The sequence below is a fragment of the Podarcis pityusensis genome (genome assembly GCF_964106645.2).
Source record: "Podarcis pityusensis genome assembly, chromosome: 2".
Taxonomy (NCBI): Eukaryota; Metazoa; Chordata; class Lepidosauria; order Squamata; family Lacertidae; genus Podarcis; species Podarcis pityusensis.
The window spans coordinates 91,708,595-91,728,205 of NC_138029.1; the positions used below are offsets into that span (position 1 = coordinate 91,708,595).

At 40.8% G+C, this 19,611-nt stretch overlaps 1 protein-coding gene across 3 annotated transcripts in view; it reads right to left on the reverse strand.

Annotated features, from left to right (window-relative positions):
- GRM7 (glutamate metabotropic receptor 7) overlaps positions 1–19,611 on the reverse strand; it is a 418,392-nt gene that overhangs the window by 17,285 nt on the left and 381,496 nt on the right. For 2 of the 3 annotated variants that reach the window (XM_080995649.1, XM_080995647.1), the window contains 2 exons: positions 17,025–17,271; positions 10,365–10,457 (listed from right to left, as the gene is read on the reverse strand). In XM_080995649.1, the coding sequence (XP_080851775.1) occupies positions 10,387–10,457; positions 17,025–17,271 (318 nt within the window). In that variant the 3' untranslated portion in view covers positions 10,365–10,386. The remainder of the gene's footprint in view (positions 1–10,364; positions 10,458–17,024; positions 17,272–19,611) is intronic. The other variant, XM_080995648.1, reaches the window with a different exon arrangement.

Here is a 19,611-nt window from a genome sequence, read left to right on the forward strand (position 1 = left end):
TTGTTATTTCTCCAACAACAAGCAGTGTGTTAGAAAGTGCCTGCTAGAGAATTGAAGTTTCCAAACCCAAGCTTGGCAAAGTTCACTGGAACCCTTAATTAGGAACAGGACAAGTTTATATGCTGTGAGACAGGGCAAGCCTTCAAGGGCATCACCATTTACATGTCTTTAATTTAAATTAAGTTTGTGTCCGGAATTTCTCACTTCATCTACTAACTACAGAGCTTAGGACAAGTGCTGGAAAAGCTAACCAGCAAACTATATTTATTAAGAGCAATAAAATCCCAATTTAGTCATAAAATTCATTGAGAATGTGTTTATCTCTGAGCCTAATCCATCCGCAGGCAAGGCGTGAAGATAAAATGGAATGATCTCACAATAGTGTTCTGAGCTCCTTGGATGCAAAGTTGTGATACAAATACATTATAATTGATATATTTTCAGCGTTATTCTACCCGTAAATGTGCAGCTTTCCCATATCCACGTATCGTCTTCACAAGAGAATGCTGATTGCTGTTGCTGTATATTTAATCTAAACAATGTCTCCTACTTCTCAGAAGTTATCTCCACTGAGTCCAGTAGGATTTACTCTCAGGTAAATATGTACTAACGCCACTTGTTTGGGAGCATCCCTATTAAATTCAGTAGCGCCTTATTTCTGAGTAGACATGGCTAGGATTGTGCTGGAATATATTTACCACAATTATTTGATTGGTTAAAACTAAGCTTGGTGTTGGGAAACTGTGTACATGCAGCTACTCACACAGAGTCAGTTAAGGTTTGGCAGAGAGCCAGAAGGCAATCTGAAGGAATAAGTCTGCCTGGTGATAACAGAGACATGAAGACAGCTCCCTGATTGGTCAAGCTCTTTCAAGGGAGTAATAATTAATGGCCTACTAACTGGAATGTGTTAGTTCAGGAGTTCAGAGGTTCAGAGTTGTTCTGTGTCAGTGTAGGAGTTGTGAGTCGTGTGAGAGAGAGCTAGCTAAAGATCTGTGTTCTGTTCCTGTAAATAGTCCACTGTATATAATAAACACCTAACTACAAGTTCCTGGTTCCTGCTTCGTCTATCCTGTCTGCAGCCAAGTCGCCAATTGCTTCCGTGGTTTCTGCGTGTACTCTGCTAGGTCTGGCTAAGGTCCTGCAACTAGTCAGGAGGTTGCGAAACACCAATAGGTTTTGCCAATACTTGGTGTATGTGCTTATTTGATGTTTCAATGTGTTGTAAACCTCTTTGAATTTTTTCTTAAAAATAGAAAGTGGTATAGAAATGAAAACAACAACAACAAAACAACATTAAATATATTTGAGGTATTTTATTCTTGTGAACTCATCTGAACTGCATCTCACAGAGTAATGTGCAAATAAACACGTAGTTACTCCTCATATTTTTTGTGTGCCTCTGAATATTGCAATGCAGCTCTCAACTCCCAAAAAAGACATGGTGCATTTTAAAATGAGTATCTTGAAATTTAATTCTTAGAAAATCATATTTTGAGATAATATATGTTTAGAAATGCATATTTTGTGAAAAATGCATTCAAAACACATTTAAAATGAATGCAGGTTTTTTAAAAAATACAAATAAAACCACAGATGAATGCATAAATGAGATGGACTTACAAATGAACACATATGAAAGTGTCACAGACCAGAAATAGACTGAACTGTCCGTTCTTATTTGAAATACATGATCCCTACTAATTTCAGTAAAGCTTTTGAATTAGCTTCTATCGCATTATACCCTCAGTCCAAAATGCCTTTATGTACAACTGTAATATTATTGCTGGTGCCAAAATTCAATAAATACAGTTTTTGTACTGCTAGCTCATTTTCTCTCTGTAGCTCATTTATCACTTTAACATATTTCAGCTGCTTAAAAACAAGAAGAAATGCAAATTGGCAGATGTTTTCATTCTGCAATCTTTGGATGAGATTTCTTTTTAATGCCTTAGTTCATGCAACACTGGACACAGTAGCAGCCCAGCCGCTTACTTGCAATGATGAGTGATTTGAATTGTCTCAGAGCACACATGCTTATGTACCTAGATCAAACAAATATTTTATGGCATTTTTATGGTTCCACTTTTAGTAATGAAGAATATCTTATGGAACCTTTAAAAAACCCTCTCGAGTGTTCTTGTGAAAAGCCTACCACTGGGGTAGTCATCAATGTGATGCTCTGCAGATAGGGCCAGCCCAAGACATTTTGACACCTGAGGCAAATCACAAAATGGCATCCGCTCCCTATCAGGGAAGAAGGGGTGAGTGAAGATCTACATCAGGAACAAGGGGGCAAAAATGATCTACATCAGGATCTGCCCATGTGGATCCTGCTGCCTGAGGTGATTGCCTCACCTTGCCTCGTGTGGGCCGGCCCTATCTGAAAATGTCGTCCTCCGACACCCATCAATCAACCTACATGGCCAATGGTCAGGGAAGCTGGGAGTTGTTGTTGTTAGCCTTTCACCCTGAGGTCCCAGAGTGGGTCATGACAATTAAAACATAATATTAAAAACTACTTATTTGTAGTACAGCAATATCTGGGAGGCATTACATTGGTCACCTGTAAACTGACATGCATGCTGGAGTCCCACAGCCTTGTATTCACAAAGCGCAGTAAATTTTAGCATACTCGTTCGTTAGGATTGCCACCTTTTTCTCCTGCAAGAGCCTCTATCCCTTTAACATCAAAACAGCTCAGAGCAGAAATGCAGCTGATCCAGCTTCTTCCCCACCACATCTCTATGATGTGATCAACTGCATCTGTTGACGCTTTGTTTTTCAAGCAGCTCACAGAGCCTCCACCTGTCAGAGAGAAAACTAGCAGTGCTAGGGATGACCAAATGTGTCAATTCTGATTTCTCTCAGTTTCTCTCTCTCCCCCTCCCCCCAAATCCTAAGTTCATTTTCCACATCAGTTTGTGGGGTTTTTTAAGTACTTATGAAAATTCATCAGCATTTTAGTGTGATATACAGTGGTACCTTGGGTTAAGTACTTAATTCGTTCCGTAGGTCTGTACTTAACCTCAAACTGTTCTTAACCTGAAGCACCACTTTAGCTAATGGGGCCCCCTGCTGCCACTGTGCCACCGAAGCACGATTTCTGTTCTTATCCTGAAGCACAGTTCTTAACCTGAAGCACTATTTCTGGGTTAGCAGAGTGTGTAACCTGAAGCATATGTAACCTGAAGCGTATGTAACCCGAGGTACCACTGTACATACATACATACATACATACATGCATACATTCCTGATATACACCCAGCCTGATGGAACGCTCTGCCACAAGAGATCGGGGCCCTGCAGGATTTGACATCTTTCCGCAGGGCCTGCAAGATGGAGCTTTTCCACCAGGCCTTTGGTCAGGGCTCAACCTGACTCCCCTTCCCTATTTGTATAAGAACTAGTATGAAAGAGGCCTCCCAGCATTCTCACAGGCCCATATAAGATCAGCGTAAACAGTTGGGTCTGATGAGCATTTACTGTTCCTAACCCTAACCCTGTGGAAAGCCATCTAATTAGACTTTAATTTGATTTTGACCTGTTTTTAGGAGGTAATTTAATTATTGTTTGATTTTATACCAATGTTATATACCTGATGTTAGCCGTCCTGAGCCCGACTTTGGCCGAGGAGGGTGGGATATAAATAAAAGATGATGATGATGATGATGATGATGACATGCAATTTTGCCCAATACACTGTATTTTTATATGTTGTTTTGCTAACATGTGCATTTTTGTGCACACTTTACCCCAGCATATGCATTTTTGTTAAACATTAGTGGGCTGGGGAACTGCATTGCAAAATTAGGAGAAGTGCAACTTTCGAGTTCGGGTGCTTCAGGTTCACATATTGTGGTGGGTTTGTCTTTAAATGCAGACGGAAACGAATTTCTCCTCATCTCAAAGCAACACTTATACAGCACTGCTGTGTTTGCAACTGAAGTATTAATAGCTGCTTCACATACACATAGGTCTTTCTACATTTCAAATAAAGACTGTGATTTTGGCTCCCCCTTCCACCATTAAATCTTGTATTATTATTGTTGTTACTGTTGTTGTTGTTATTAAAATACTACCCTTTATCCAAGGATCACAGGATTGTTTACAATATAAAAACACAAAAATACATAACAGAATAACAAACAAAAACCAATTCTCCCCCCAGTTTAAACAACCAGAGATGGTTTAATTAGCCTAAGGTCTGGGAGAAGAGAAATGCTTTTGTCTGGCTCCTAAATATATTTAACAGGTGCCAGGTGAGTCTTCTTGGGGAGAGCGTTCCACAAATGGAGCCACTGCAGGAAAGGCCTTTGCTTGTGTTGTAACCCTCTGGACCTCTTGCAGAGGAGGCACACGAAGAAGGGCATCAGATAATGACTGCAGGATTCGAGTTGGTTCATATTTTAAGACCACTGTTTATTTCCATCCTCGCCCCCCCCCCCCCATTTGTAAGTGTTAGCATTTCCTAAATCTCACTCGCGTGCTTCAGGGAAGTCAGATTCAAATCTAAATGTTATCAACAGGTTTTGGCTGCTCAAGCTCACTCAGAGCATGCCCATTAACTTGAAAAGAAAAGAAAAAAGCAGAATGGACTATTACAAACAAGAAAGTGAATAGTGTTAGCCGATCACTCTGGCAACTCTAGTGTAGAGAAATCAGTAGTTTTGAATGCAACTTTTATCCACTTGATCAAATGACCCAAACATTGCTACACTAGATTCAGGTAGGTAGCTGTGTTGGTCTGACACAGTCGAAATAAATGATAATAATAATAATAATAATAAAATGTCCAGTAGCGCCTTAGAGACCAGCTAATTTTTTTCTGGGTATAAGCTTTTGTGTGCATGCACACAGTATGATCTTCATAGAATCCCAATGTGATCGGCATAGTATCAACTAACAGTAACTATGGCAACTATTCATTTGTACCCTTATTCAAAAGCAAGTGGAAACTAGCACATTTTGACATGAGTTGCTCTCATGTATGACTACACTGCATCCAGGATATAAATGAGTTTTCAGGGAACAATTGAAAGGAGAATTTGATACAGATAATTGACTTATGGTCTTTGGGCTATTGTATTATTTTCACGCAGGCACTTTTAAAAAATAAAGGCGTGGGCTGCACACAATTCACACAAATTATCTCACACACCTACACTTACTGTGTTTTCTGACATGCCTTCCCTATCATAGTTATCTCTTAGCTCAATCTGATAAGCCTTACCATTCTAACACATCTGGGATGTGTATGTTCAAATATCAAATATCACCATCACCATCATCAATTAGAATTAAAGAGAGAATTAAAGAATGCTGGGGGGGGGGGGGATCATGTAGATTTAACACACTGATCTTTCCCCCTAACAAAGTAGGCTAGGAAAGGCACACCAGAAGAATATTTAAAAAATCATTGTTCAGTAGAAGAGCCATTTCAGCCAGCAATCGATGTTCATCCAGATGTTCCAGGGAAACTCACCAGTTGTGCAATTAGATAATTTAGTCTTTGAACTTAATGTTCTACTATATTTCTTCACTTATTTTAAAATGTAAGTGAGCTGGCCCTGCTGAGTTTGGGGAGCCTCCTGTTCATTCTGCCTGGCATATTTGCCCCAAAGTCCTGCCCTGATAGCACCACTAAAACTGCCCAAGACCTCATGATGAAGGCAAACATTTTCCTGTTTGAACATATCCCTCTGCGTATGGTCGTTCTTTTCAAAATCTATACATTTGCTGGGGCACTGTTATTGGCTCTGAAATTTACTGAAAACATGGTGTTCATTATTTTAATTCCAGGCAATTTTCTAAGTAATTAGAAACAATTCAAAGAAAATCTGTATAGGTGAAGACACATAGGATGCCTAAGGCCCACAAAAAAGTTTCCCCATCAGGCTATCTAGCATGAACACCTGTTTTGAGTTCCAAAGGGTAAAGAAAACGATATAATGAATGGAAATAAAGCAGAGACGCCCAGAGGGCTGGAATATCCACTGACAACTAAATTAATACAGCAGCTAATGTGGGCAGGATAACAGAGCTTGGCCTTTAGGAAACACCTTACAGATGGTAAGGGCTAATGCTGTAATCAATAATTATGTGAATTGCTAATGCAGGCAACGAACAGCTCTCTAACTGCCCAGATGGAGAGGCATTCTGCAGCAATGTATTAGGAAATGAAGCTACTGATCCTTAAAAACCTTGCTGGAACAAGCTCTGTTCATTCCAATGCCACACAACACTTTGAGGATTATGTCGCCTAGGTCCAGCCTTACAAAGACATATGCTGCACCAGTTTAACTTTGTGCACTACTATCAGTCTTGTTGAAATCAATGGACTTGTTTTGAGTGCACCTAAACTCAGGTCTCCAGGCAGGGTACCATATCAGTATGCAGACACTTGGGCTTCACTGAATCAATGAAGCAATGCTGTTAAGGGTCCTCTCCAACAAACAGCTGAAAGAATTGTGGTTTAGGATTACCAAATCTGGTAACGTCCGTTTCTCAATTCCAACAAAATGGAAAACAAGAGTTATCTGGTGGCTTCCTGGCTTATCACAGCACACTGAGGAAGGAAAGGATGATGTAAGGATGGAGTATGTGGCCGAAAGATTCACACACACCTCAATTTATTAAGCCAGGGTATGATCATCTGAATGTGGCCATTGCCAAAAGAGTCAACCATCTAATTGTATGTGAGATGGTGTGAAGTCAGTGCCGGATTTATGTATAAGCTAAACAAGGGGACCCCAAAAAAATTTAAAGGAAGAAAAACTGGATGTACATTTCCAAAATATAAGATAAAAAAAACAAATAAAATAAAACCTACATACAGCAACAGTGTTTTGTGTTGTGTAGGCTCCTATTTGTTATGTGCAAATGGCTTTAGATACCTATTAGGTTCATAAATTACCATATAGCATATATTCAACACAAAAAACAGCAACAATTTGTTGTTGACAAAGGACAGCTGGACATATGAAGGGCCCCAATACCTTCAGTAGCTTAGGGCATGGGTAGGCAAACTAAGGCCCGGGGGCCGAATCCAGCCCAATCGTCTTCTATATCCAGCCCGCGGATGGTCCGGGAATCAGCATGTTTTTACATGAGTAGAATGTGTCCTTTTATGTAAAATGCATCTCTGGGTTATTTGTGGGGCATAGGAATTCATTCATATTTTTCTTCAAAATATAGTCCGGCCCCCCACAACGTCTGAGGGACAGTGGACCGGCCCCCTGCTGAAAAAGTTTGCTGGCCCCTGGCTTGGGGCCTCCTCAAACCTAAATCCAGCCCTGGGTGAAGTGACAGTCAAGCAAGTGCTATTCTACATGTGAATACATTGCTTTGCATGTGACTTCTAATGCAAAGTAGCACACTCATTCCAAAGAGGACAGGGCACAGGGAAGACTTAGGTGAGGACTGAATTGTAATACAAAGCCCCACCCTGTTTTACAATGGGCTCCCCTTGCTGGTGGTAGAGGTAAGCTCTTAGTGCTGGCAAGCACAACATGGTTAATTGTGATGGAGCCCTGGATTGAAGGCTGTATAAACGACAACAAGCAACCGTCTTCTAAAAATTAAGCAGTCCAGAAAAGCAGCCAGTTAGGCGCAGTAAGGAGCTCTTCGAACACAATCCATGCATGCTTTCTCTGAAATAGGTCTTACTGTGTTCAATGGGACTTAGTGTGGTTTTAGGATTGAAGCCTCAGAAGCTAAAACTTCTGTTATCCTCACACTGTAGTAAGACACAGTTAAAAGAACACCCACCACTGGTGTGGAGTTCAAAAGGGGGAAACAAAGCTTTGCTTCAGGCTAAAACGATTCTTGAAAAGCTGTGGTCTATTGCTCTCCCCTGCTGATACTTGTTAGATACTGCTTAGGTACTGGACCATGCTGCTGTTGCTTTGGAAACAACAATGCCCAGGTTCTTGGCTCTGGGTTTTGACTTAGGATTGTATCTCAGTTGAGTGAGCATCTCTTTAACTCAGTTCCTGTAAAACTGGACTTAGAATATCCTACGTTACTTAAGGCACCAAATTCAGTTCTGATAAATGCACGACATGTTTAAAGTGAGATAATGCAAAGCGGTCAGGAAGGTGGGCAGGATCCTGTCATTTTTCTTAAAATCAGGAATCTAATATCTAAAACAGATGATTGCTGGGTGGGTTCAGATAAATATATTGTGCTGTATGCTAGCTGAAGAACTAGCTGACCTCTTGCTGGCAAATAACTCTGGAATACAGAAGAGCTACTAAGTGGTTAGGGTGTTGTTTTTTATAAAGCAAATATTGCTGCTGAAGAAATTCAAATGCCAAAGGACCACAGGTAAAGCCGAGCTGTGAATATCTGTCCTATTTTAAAAGTAGGGCAAATCGTGTATGAGGAGAGTGAAATAGCTGCTGGCTTGAAACTCGGGGAAACTGAAGCTTTCCTGGTGCGACACTTCAGAGAGACACATGCAGAACAGAAGGCTTTTTCATTCCAGTTTCTGCTCTGACAACGAAGGAGGTAAGTTCTCATCTCCAGCTTTTGTTCAAGCAATTTAAATAAACTATTTAGGGAAAATATTTATTACATTTGTATATTGTCCACTCAGTCCTCTTGAGTGGTTTACATACACAATAAAGTACAGAATGCATTAAAAATTAGTCGTAAGGCAAGACACCATGCAACATTCCCCCCCCTTAAAAATAGCATTAAACATACCAGCATGAAACCAGCTCAGGAAAATGACAGCAACTGAAATTCAAATGCCGGGGGGGGGGGCAGGTTTTCACCTGGTGCTTAAAAGACCATAGCATGGTTTTCATGTGAATGGGCTTCCCACTGGCGTCTGGTTAGCCTATGTGAGAACAGGATGGTGGATTATACAGGCTTTGATCTGATCCAGCAGATTCTCATAAAAGTTATGGAGAATTACCTCTTTTATAGAAATGAAATCAGTGTTCTACCATCCAGTGCTTATACCCTATACACTAGAAGGTTCAGTGACTTCCTTGTACTAACTTATCAGGCATAGGATTGCAGTCTTAACCAGTCCTGCTTGTTGCTGTTAGGAACATCCCCTTCTTTCTTGCTACATTGACTCTTAACTCGGCCATTTGGACGTCTCTGACGAGTCCACTATAAGATTATTGTGTTATGACAGAAGAATTTAAAGACATGCTTAACAACATTTTCATTTAACTATATTAAATTTACCGTTGCTCTCCCACTCTATCCCCTCCCCCCCGAATTTGAAATGAAAACTTGTTAGATTGGGTTGATTACAAAAACGACCCATACATTTTCCAAACAATGCTGCAATAACTTCCTACAGCTGAAGTCAATGAAAAGTAATTTCCACCAGTCTTTGTAAAGATATCCCATACATTATATTGAAATATTTTTTAGCTGTGTATGCAAAACCTTTATGTGCAGTGTGATCCTATACATGCCCATTTGGAACTGAAGCCTCATTAAGTTCACTGGGAGTTTACTCCTTTATAGGATTGCAACATTTAGTGAATATACAGACAACAAGCTTACATTGCTGTGATGTTTTTATTTCCAAACTCTGAGGAGGATACTGCTAGTGTATAATTGTATTTCCCCCACTGAACACTGCATGCTTCAGGAATCTAGCTACAATACTGAAAACCACAGAAGACTGAGCAACTTAATCCCACCCCACAGAATAGTCTTCACATGGCTTCCTCTCTCTCGTGTTCAATGAATGCAGAGGAGGGAGCATGAGTCAACCTGCAGGCCATGCCCCCTGTTATTGGTGACAAAGGACTCAGTGTGCATACAGCCATATACACATATATACAACGTATAACATTTAAATAACAAGGAACCCTGATTAGTCCAGGGTGCTTGAACACAAGGTAGAACTGCACACATTTAGTATCCTTTGTAACCTACATGGTCACTGGAAGGGACATGCTGTGTGGAGTGCCAGCAACAGAGTGGTATGGCCCACACTTGTGACCCTCCTTCCCTTCATCAAATACGTGTGGAGGGTGTCATGTGAAGACCCCTACAGCTTCTCATAATTCATAAGTCTCTGGAGAACCTGCTCACAGTGACAATATTTGGCATCAAACTGTAACCCTAGGGAAAGGCCCAAAGGCAACTTTTGGTTCCTGGGTCTGAGTTTCCACAATCCTGTTCTATGCTCTTGAGGTGGCTCACGTTGGCTGATTTTGCCTCCCCTTAAGATTTTCATTTGCATATTATTTCTTTGTTGACTAGTTTTGATTAATCTGACATCTTTAGTTCCGTTATTACATTGAAACAAATGTACATTCTTGACATTTAACTTGCTTTTAAAAAACTTTTTAAAGAATTAAGCAGTAAAAGTTAGATCTTTGTCTTACCTTCTAAGAAAGCAGGCAAGAGCTATACTGTAGGTGGAATAGTGTACCAAGTAACAGATTTTTGTACACTCTTTCTTACAGGTGGTATGCAGTCTACAGGAAAAGTAAATATATTGGTATATATAATGCACACATTTGAATAGATAAGGTAATTTTGGGGGTGACATCAAAAGGTTTCAGTCAAGCAGCGGAAAGGACTTCTGCTCTCACATCCGGACTTCCCCATTGTCTCTTCCTCTTTGTAGCCCCCTGCATGACTTCAAAATCTGTTATAGGTGGTTATTGGTTGGGGTCCTCCATAGCTTATTGGGGAACACAGAGTTACGACGGGGGGAGAGAAAGGGGAAGTCCCTTTGCATGAACAGATGCCCATTTGTGTGATGTTGAATAGCAACCTTTAATTTATGAGCTAGGTTTAGTCACACTATAAAGTTTGGGGATATGGCAACACACAAATTACAGTCCTGTAAATTAACAACGAACAGATCAGTTCACAGAAGGCTTCAGGTACCTCTGAACATAAGAGAAGGTGCCTACACATCAAAGAAATACACTGGATGCATTCCAGAAAGGCCTGGAACTGTTTGCACCAGCTAACATCCAGAATCTAGTTCCCTATGTTCAGCTATGCTATCAATCTTCACTGTCTTCCATACTTCTCTTGTTTGGCTGGTCTTATGAAACTCCCACCATTCCCCACCATAAAAAGATGAATTAGGCAACAACATGCCAATGATGTTAGGAACTGATACAAATGAACAAACAAAAGAAACGGCACAGCAGAGCAGTGGTTGCATTGTGGGGCCTACTTCATTCTCTGAAGTAGAACATGGTATGTTTTCATTTCACATGTACATCATTCACAATCCACTGATGGGATTCCACAGACAGAGTAGATTCTTAACTGCCATGTTTCACGTCACAAACATCCTGAATTAAGTCTTACAGAATTTTTGCTCCCTTGAGAGAGAGGGAGGCAACAAAGCTTTTCAGTTTTGCCTGTCTGTGCTGCACTTTCAGTTAAAATTATATTCCATGGTAACTCAGAGGAGACGAGTATATGTGAGGGGGTTAGAAGTCCTAAATGTATCAAATCTACTCTTGAAGCACATTTAGGCACTGATTTCATTTTGAAGTCCAAGTTATGGTGGTCAAGAAGGCAACTCCTCCAGCTGAGAACTGAAAAAAGAGTTGCAATACACTGTGATTCACATACTGGTAGCCTCCCGATTCAATTACAGTACAGTGGATGCTTGGGTTGTGAACATGATCTGTGTGGGAGGCACGTTCGCAACCTGGAGCGTTCGCAACCTGCAGCACCATGTCTGCGCACACGTGGGTTGCGATTCGGCGCTTCTGCACATGCGCAAAGCGCGATTTAGTGCTTTTGCCCATGCACGAGCGCCAAAACCCAGAAGAAACCCATTCCAGTACTTCCAGGTTCAGCACGGTGTGCAATCTGAAAACACACATCCTGAAGCATCTGTAACCCGAGGTATGACTGTACTTAAAGCTGTAATCATTGTAACATGTGGGGTTATACTTGAAGACAACATGGAAGCTTCATTTAGTGATGAGTCTATTGCCAGAATTGGGGTTGCCTGTGTTACATCTATTCTGAAAGTATCACATGGTATGCTTTTAATAGAAGATGGAGAAGAGGGGAGCCACTGCTTACCTGACCTCAGGTTGCCGGCATCTCTGCTGTATATTGTGAGTGAGTGACTAAGGGGTGAAGCGGAGATGAGGTCAGTGTGCTGGAAATGCTCTGAAGGTAGCACTGGCCTGGTTCTGCAGGTATGTTGGCACTGTACTGACCTTGCCAATGCTTCATAAGAACCAAAAAAGATATTGCTGGATTGAGCCAAAGGCCCATTTATTCCAGCATCCAGTGGCCATTCAGTTGCCCTTTACACTCTCCATCTCCACTCAACATGCAGCAATGGCTTTTCCTTAAGTGAAGGCTCATGCTTTGGAGCCTTCTGAAGCATAACAAAATCAAAACATACAGACAGACACACGTTTTCCAGGTATGTGGGTAGAAAAGTTAATTAACAGGGTGTGTGTGTGTAGGTAAGGAATGCTTTACTGTCTCAAAAGAGACCCCAAGGTGAGAACACAAAAATAGGCAGCTGGCCTTCCACTTAAACAAATGATTTGCCTTACACAACCATCCAAATTTCATTGATTGTGAGGGTTGACATGCTACTTCTGAGCTCTGTCACAAAACACTTAAACTCAAAAAGGAGAAATCAGGGATGGAATTGTGATTTCTTAGGGAGATTCACTTGATGTTTGAAGGTTTATGTCAATGAATTTAATGTTATTATCTGGCACAATTATGTAAGAACTCTACATAGTATGATTTTCTGACCCAAGGGGGTGGGTGTGCTTTAAGATAATGCCTTGATGTGGTCACATACCTGGAGGAAAATTGTTTTGCTTCTCAAACATTCTGAAGAAAGTGGTATTTGAGAAGTAGTTTCTCTGAAAAGAAGTATTCTCCTTTTTTTTTTTTAAGGGAACCCTCTCATTAAGGAAGAAGTGAGATCTTATTTCTCATTGCTGATTTCATAAATATATTAATCTTTTAAAGAAGCTAAAGACAACAGGCACAGACATCAAAATTAAGATAAATATGGTGAGTTGTTTCCTTTGGTCCAAATTTGCCACTTTCTATCAAGAACAACATACACTTCACTTATTCAAATGATAACACTATGAGTTATTTTGTCAAATAACCGTGAAATTCAACCAGTGAAACACATGAGAGAAAATGAACAATTTAAGAGAAGAAGTAACAGTGCCTCCAACAATTCTGCTCATTATAAACTGCTGGATTTATTTATTTCTAAACACAATCACATATGGAAAATACTTATAATGCAAACATGTAATAGCAAAGCAAAGCTGCTCAATGAGGAGAACATGCACATATCAGATGATAACAGTATTAGTGATTAGCGAGACTTTTAACGTTGTTAAAAGACAGAAAAAGCTTTGGATTCCACCCACTTCAGCCTCCTGCCATAGAAGGCTCTTTGATATAGTGAAGGTTTCTGCAAGAGGGAAGTGATTTTCACTAATTCCCCCTTTGCCCCTTCTGAAAATCTGCTCTAGAGGACTGGCAAGAGTCTTTGGAACAGAGTGGGAAGTGCTTTGAGGGCAGGAGTGCAAGGGAAGGGGAAATATGTGAAAATCTCCTCCATCCCACTTCCATTTGTGAAAGCTTCTGTGGAAGCAAAGAGCCATATATGAATGGATTCATATTTGAATGCAACTCAACCAGCTGCCCACTGCATTTGTTAGTGAAGGGCTCAGTTCATGCCATTCACCAAGACTCACTGAGCATCACATGCAGGTAATGGTCCCCCACCATTCAACTTTGGTCAGTCCCATGGTGCACTGAATGGTCCCAATAACTTTCACTTACACTGTTTTTGGCCTTCAGTAAATCACTGCCAGAAGATCAATTAGGAAACATATTATTAGAAACCCCTTATTATCTTTTAACTACTGGTGTTTGAGGTTGTAGGGAGGAAAAAATGCTTGAAGATGGAGCAATATATAATGAGGCGATCTTGCATATAATTTGTTGCAATTTCATATACCCCATTATCAGTGCTTTACCTGAGGCACGTATGTCATTAAAACATGTTGCCTCTCTTATGTTTATGAAATGCACCAATTGTGAGGTCTGCTTGCACTATAAATATGTTTGTTTTTTGTGTTAAACGTTAACACAATACAAACAATATAAACAAAATAACACAGTCAATTGCTAACTTTTTATTACTGTTTTTGGTCACCAAATAATCTAGTGTTTTGAGGTACATGAATCTCCTGTGGGGATAGATATAGACCATGGATATAAAACCTCATCTTTTCATTAAATAAAAGAACACATTGTAAAATCCCAACAAACACCTCACAGCAACAACCTTTGTTAAACCAAAGATAGCTCTTAAAGAACATTTCATGCCTAAATTAAGTATACAAGTCATCAGGCTCTGTTTCAGAGTAATATACATTGAAATGATTTGGGATTATGGCAGAATAGTATTTTAGTGTGCTCCATCTCACAGGTTGCAACTAGCTGGAGCTATTGACTTAATTTCAGACCTCAATCAACACGTTTTTGTTTTCGATATATGAGCCCTTTCAAGGCTTCCTCCACATGGATGGTGAATGCGTGAAGGAAGGGGAGCCTGTAACATCACAAGCACTGCTTGTGAATTTGGGGACCTTGGTTGTGTGGACTACCTGTGCACAGATTCAACTGGCACTTGGATTTATAAATGTGGTGGTCCTGAAGGCAAGGTGTTTCTCCTGCCTCCTCTAGAGGTTTGCTGTAACCACAGAGCAGGTCTAAAAAAGAGCAGCACTGAAATTACACGCACATTTTGAGTTCTAAAGATAATTGCATTTGGCGTTGCAAATAAAGCAAAGTGGGATAAATGAGATCTCATCCCCTTTTGCAACTTTTGTGTATTCTGTAATTAAGCTATGAAAGGGGGGAAAGAAGAAGAAACAACAACATAGATGGACCTGCTTGTGACAGACTGGTGATTACTGTGCATCTGCAAGGAAAAAATTGCATAGGTGTGCGAAACAAGATACTCCCAACATGTTTTATTGAGAGTTTAATTAATTTTAAGTGTCACTCTGAAACGATAGCTTATTGACTCACATACAGATTGGCTGTTGGCAATTTCATAGGGAATTACACCCTAGGATCCAAAGGGTGAGAAGATGAATCAAGAATGATAATGTTTTACTTGCGGGATCATAAGAAATAATGTAGGCTTCCAGCATCATGAGATATCAGATCTCTCTGCACTAGTGCTGGTAGCAGCGATAACAACTTCTCCATTCTCCATTCATGCTTTTAATTTGATTTAGAATTTGTTTAAATTGGGCGAGGGACAATAAGTAGCTCCTGATAAAATTCTGAGACTACTATGAGTTTTTAAAACCAAAATGTATATTTAGAGGCTCCCTCAGTTGCAACCCCCAATATCCTTTTTTACTTTGCTGCACCATCCCAAGGTAAATTTCTGGGGATGAGGGGGCAGAGAGGATGGGAACTTCCATTGTGCAAACAGCGCTTCTGCAGACAGAACTCATTAGTTGAATCCCACCCAGTTGGTTGTATCCATTGCTAGTCCTACTCAGAGAAGACCCACTGAAATTAATGGGCCTGAATCCCTTAATTTCAATGGCTGGCGTTAGCACTGGATATAACCCAATGTCTCTGAAAGTCAAGGTGTAAACATAAGAATTTTATGTGTGATTGCCAATCACATTTAAGCCAAGCCCATAAGGCTGTCTTATCATTTTGATTGTTTTTGAATTAACAGGAGAATGCCTTTAATCTCCTTAACTGGTAAGGGATTTGAGACACTCCATAGGACACAAAAGCCTTTCTGCAATGCACTGAAAGAAGCTGCCTGAAGTTGACTCTGTTATATGACACTTCAACTGCTGTTGACAAATGTGAAGTTTGAGTTTATAGACTCTTCTAAGGAAGACAACCTTATCTACTAAAATGTTTTCTAATATAATTTGCATCAAATTTGCATGTGTGTATAACATTCAAGTTAACATGAGCCCTCAGGTTATTATTAGGGCTGTCAGTCAAAATGATTAATCAATCATCTGCTTTTTAATTGATCTATTTAAATAAATTTGCATATTTTCAAACAGTTTGTTTCTGAGGATATTAAAGGAAGAATGTCATTTCTCTTGATGCAAAAAACCCCAGATTGTGCCGCTCATTCCTAGAGTGTGCTACTCACTGAAAGAGCAAAATGGCCCTGCTTCATTCAGAAATTTTGAATATACCATATTCCATATAACAACACAGAACCAGAACGGTTTCTAAATGAACAAATACAAACCCTGTCAGTATTGAAGTAACACTGATTTTAACTAAGCACCGTCTATAGCTTGTGTTTCTTTCCCATAGTTGTTGTACTATGGAACACCAAATAACATCTACTTTAGAGGACAAATCAATCAAAATAAATCTTTTTAAATTTCTCTTTCCTCACTTTTGGCACAGAGATTGTGTTGCCTGTGAGTGCTTTAGTCTCAAGTTCTGAGAACCACATGAGATAATAATAATAATAATAATAATAATAATAATAATAATTCTTTAAAAAATGTGATTTATGTCTGTATTCTTTTCAGTACTGGATATAAGCATGGAGAAAATGCCTCCACAGAGATTAACAGATGTGTGAATTAGCCAAGTAAGTCAGACACAGAAAGGAGAGGGACCACCAGGCAGATGTCCTGCCTCTCCATTTAAGACCATCAGTCATATAGGGCAGGTGTGAATGAGGGCACAGTATTGGGGTCAATTATGAAAGAAAACTTTAATACTTGGAAGCCTATTCCTAAAAGAGAAGGTGAGGCAAGGAGGAATAAATGCTTGTGGTTTTCAAGAGTAGCGCAGAGGGTCTCTCTCAGTGGGAAGAGCCAAAGAGCAATGGAGAAAGAATAAATGTCATAAAAAGAGCTTCCCACAGAGATGAGATACCTTTAGCTATCTGTGTATAATCTTCAAAATAGGAGATCAGAACTTATGAAGGCACTTCTCAACATGACCCCTAGCATAGCACCGGCAGAGAAAGCAACAAGTTCGAGATTACTTACTGTTTGGGTCTACATTTTCACAAAGTTCTGTTTTTGCTTCCCCGTTTGGTCTGTCGCTAGTTTTGTGTGACAGTCGCGACGACATGGTTGCTGCTGTCACTACTGCCTTAAAGCTGCGCTTCCGCTTCTGGACGTTTAGTTCAGGGTGGAAGATGATGATGTACACTTTCGGCATATAAAGCATCCCCAGGGCCACTGAAGCACTTAAATTCATGGATATTGTAAGTGTGGTGGTTTGTATGTAGACCTAGGAGAAAGAACACACAAGGACACTGTTGAATAACGATTGAGAATTGGACAACAGCACCTTAAAAAGGAGGTGCCTCTGACATAACTTGAAACAGGGTGGACTACAAGATAGTTTGTTTTCCTTGCTCTGAATTTTGCAGTAGCGGTTCAACATACAAAAAGTGCTGTTGCTCCATCATTCTGTTCCCACAGTAACTGTAGGAAGCCAATAATATACTGTAGAAAGCCATCAGAGCTTACTCTTACCATCTGGGTTTTCCAGCAGCTGTTTTCCTACCTTTGATATTGGAAGCAATATATAGCCAGCAGAACTAGTAACCATTAGTGGCCTTTTCTCCCATGAATTTATCTAAATCTCTGTTAAAGCTATCCAAGATGGCATACATCACTCAGTCTTGTGCTAGTGAATTCCACGGTTTAACTATGCACTGAGTGAAGAAATACTTCCATTGTCTCCCCTCAATCTTCTTGTCATTCAGCTTCATTGGATCATCCCTACCCACATTTTTACGCCATATGAAGACCAAATAATTTAAACAGGGCTCTGTCAAGTAAAACCAAATATTTCTAGGTTAGAAATCTCATACGATCTTATGTATAAACACAATGTAAATCTCACTATATCAAACAGAACTTAACTCTCAGGTAAGTCTACAAAATTGGTGTTTTTCATCATAAAATATTATCATGTACATAATTTCCTTCACTGAACTATTTCTGTCAGAGCTTATTGTCTCCTGGAATGAAGATTAAGACATGGAGTTGTATAAGTCATCACAGTCCAACAAGGGGACTGCATGCTGAGTCCTGGGTGCTGGAATATAACAGGCAAATTTCCCAGAACCAACTCAATATTTATGAGCTTCCTTGGCAAGCTTTTCGGAAAAATACATCTTGTTTGGGAGACTTCTCTCCCAGTTTGCAACATTGGCTCAGTCTTTTGGGTTTTGCTTCCAGTTTTGTTCTTGTCAAATCACACCTCTATTTTTCCAGGGAGTTTTCAACTGCCTTAAAAAAATTAATCTATTAGTGTCCTGGACACTAACCATAGCTTAGCTTTGGAAAGTTCTTAAAACTGATTTTAACACTCAAGGGCAGGGGTTGGCCCCCGACCCTTGCCGCCCACTCGGTCAGTCCCTGCATGGAGCTAAATCGGCGCACCAGGACGCAGCCACAGCTTCCTGTTGGTTGCAGGAAGCTCCTGCAGCCAATAGGAAGCTGCAGATGTTGCCTCCTCCCCCACCATGGCTCTGAAAACCAGTGGGGAAAGAGCGGCGGGCATGTGTGCATGCGCACGCATGCGCACGCATGCGTGCTCTCGTGCTCCCATGCACAGGTGATCCAGCCCACTGGTGGAAAAGTTTGCTGACTCCTGCTCAAGGGGGAAGTATGCTAGCTAGTCCACAGAGCATAACTCAAGGAATCCCCTAGGCTTTGAAGTTCTGTAATCCCAGGTATTGTCTGACTAAGCTCCAACGAACCAAAACTTAGGCAGAGTTTCTTTGTAAAGTCTACACTACAGCCAACACCACTGGTACCTTAAGATCCTCACCACAACTCATCCTGGTTCCACTTACATGGGTTGTGCAAATGTGTGTTTCAAGCACACTTTTCCATTTTTCTTCCCAGGGATGTAGCTAGCTGCTCTTCCTCCCAACACAAAGATACCAACATTATCTTCTTATGCATTTTTACTAGGATGGACATCCCACTAGGATGGGGGATTCTTCCTCCAAGGATGTTAGGCTAAGTACAGGAGTGCTGGTATGATGAAGCAGCAGAGGGGCAGAGCTGGCCTTTAAACATCAGTTTTCATGTCACTTATTTGAATGATGAAAGGGGTAGAGTAGGGTAGTGGTGAGGTCAGGACTGTGTAGGGTATCAGAGGAGCCAATCCACTGCTTCTGCTGGTGCATCTGTGAATTCTCAAACTTGCCACCATCCTGAACAAGCCCTGCACTATCCCAGGGAGTGGCAGTGATACCTGCGTCCCCACTTCTACTGTCCCTGCCTGAGAGATAATGGCTGTCCCATGGCTTTATAGCTTAGTAGGGATTTGAAACTTGGTCCTCCTAAAGGTAAAGGGACCCCTGACTGTTAGGTCCAGTCATGGACAACTCTGGGCTTGCGGCGCTCATCTCGCTTTACTGGCCGAGGGAGCCGGCGTTTGTCCACAGGCAGCTTCCGGGTCATGTTGGCAGCATGACAACGCTGCTTCTGGCGAACCAGAGCAGTGCACAGAAATGCCGTTTACCTTCCTACCGGAGCGGTACCTGTTTATCCACTTGCACTTTGATGTGCTTTCGAACTGCTAGGTTGGCAGGAGCAGGGACTGAGC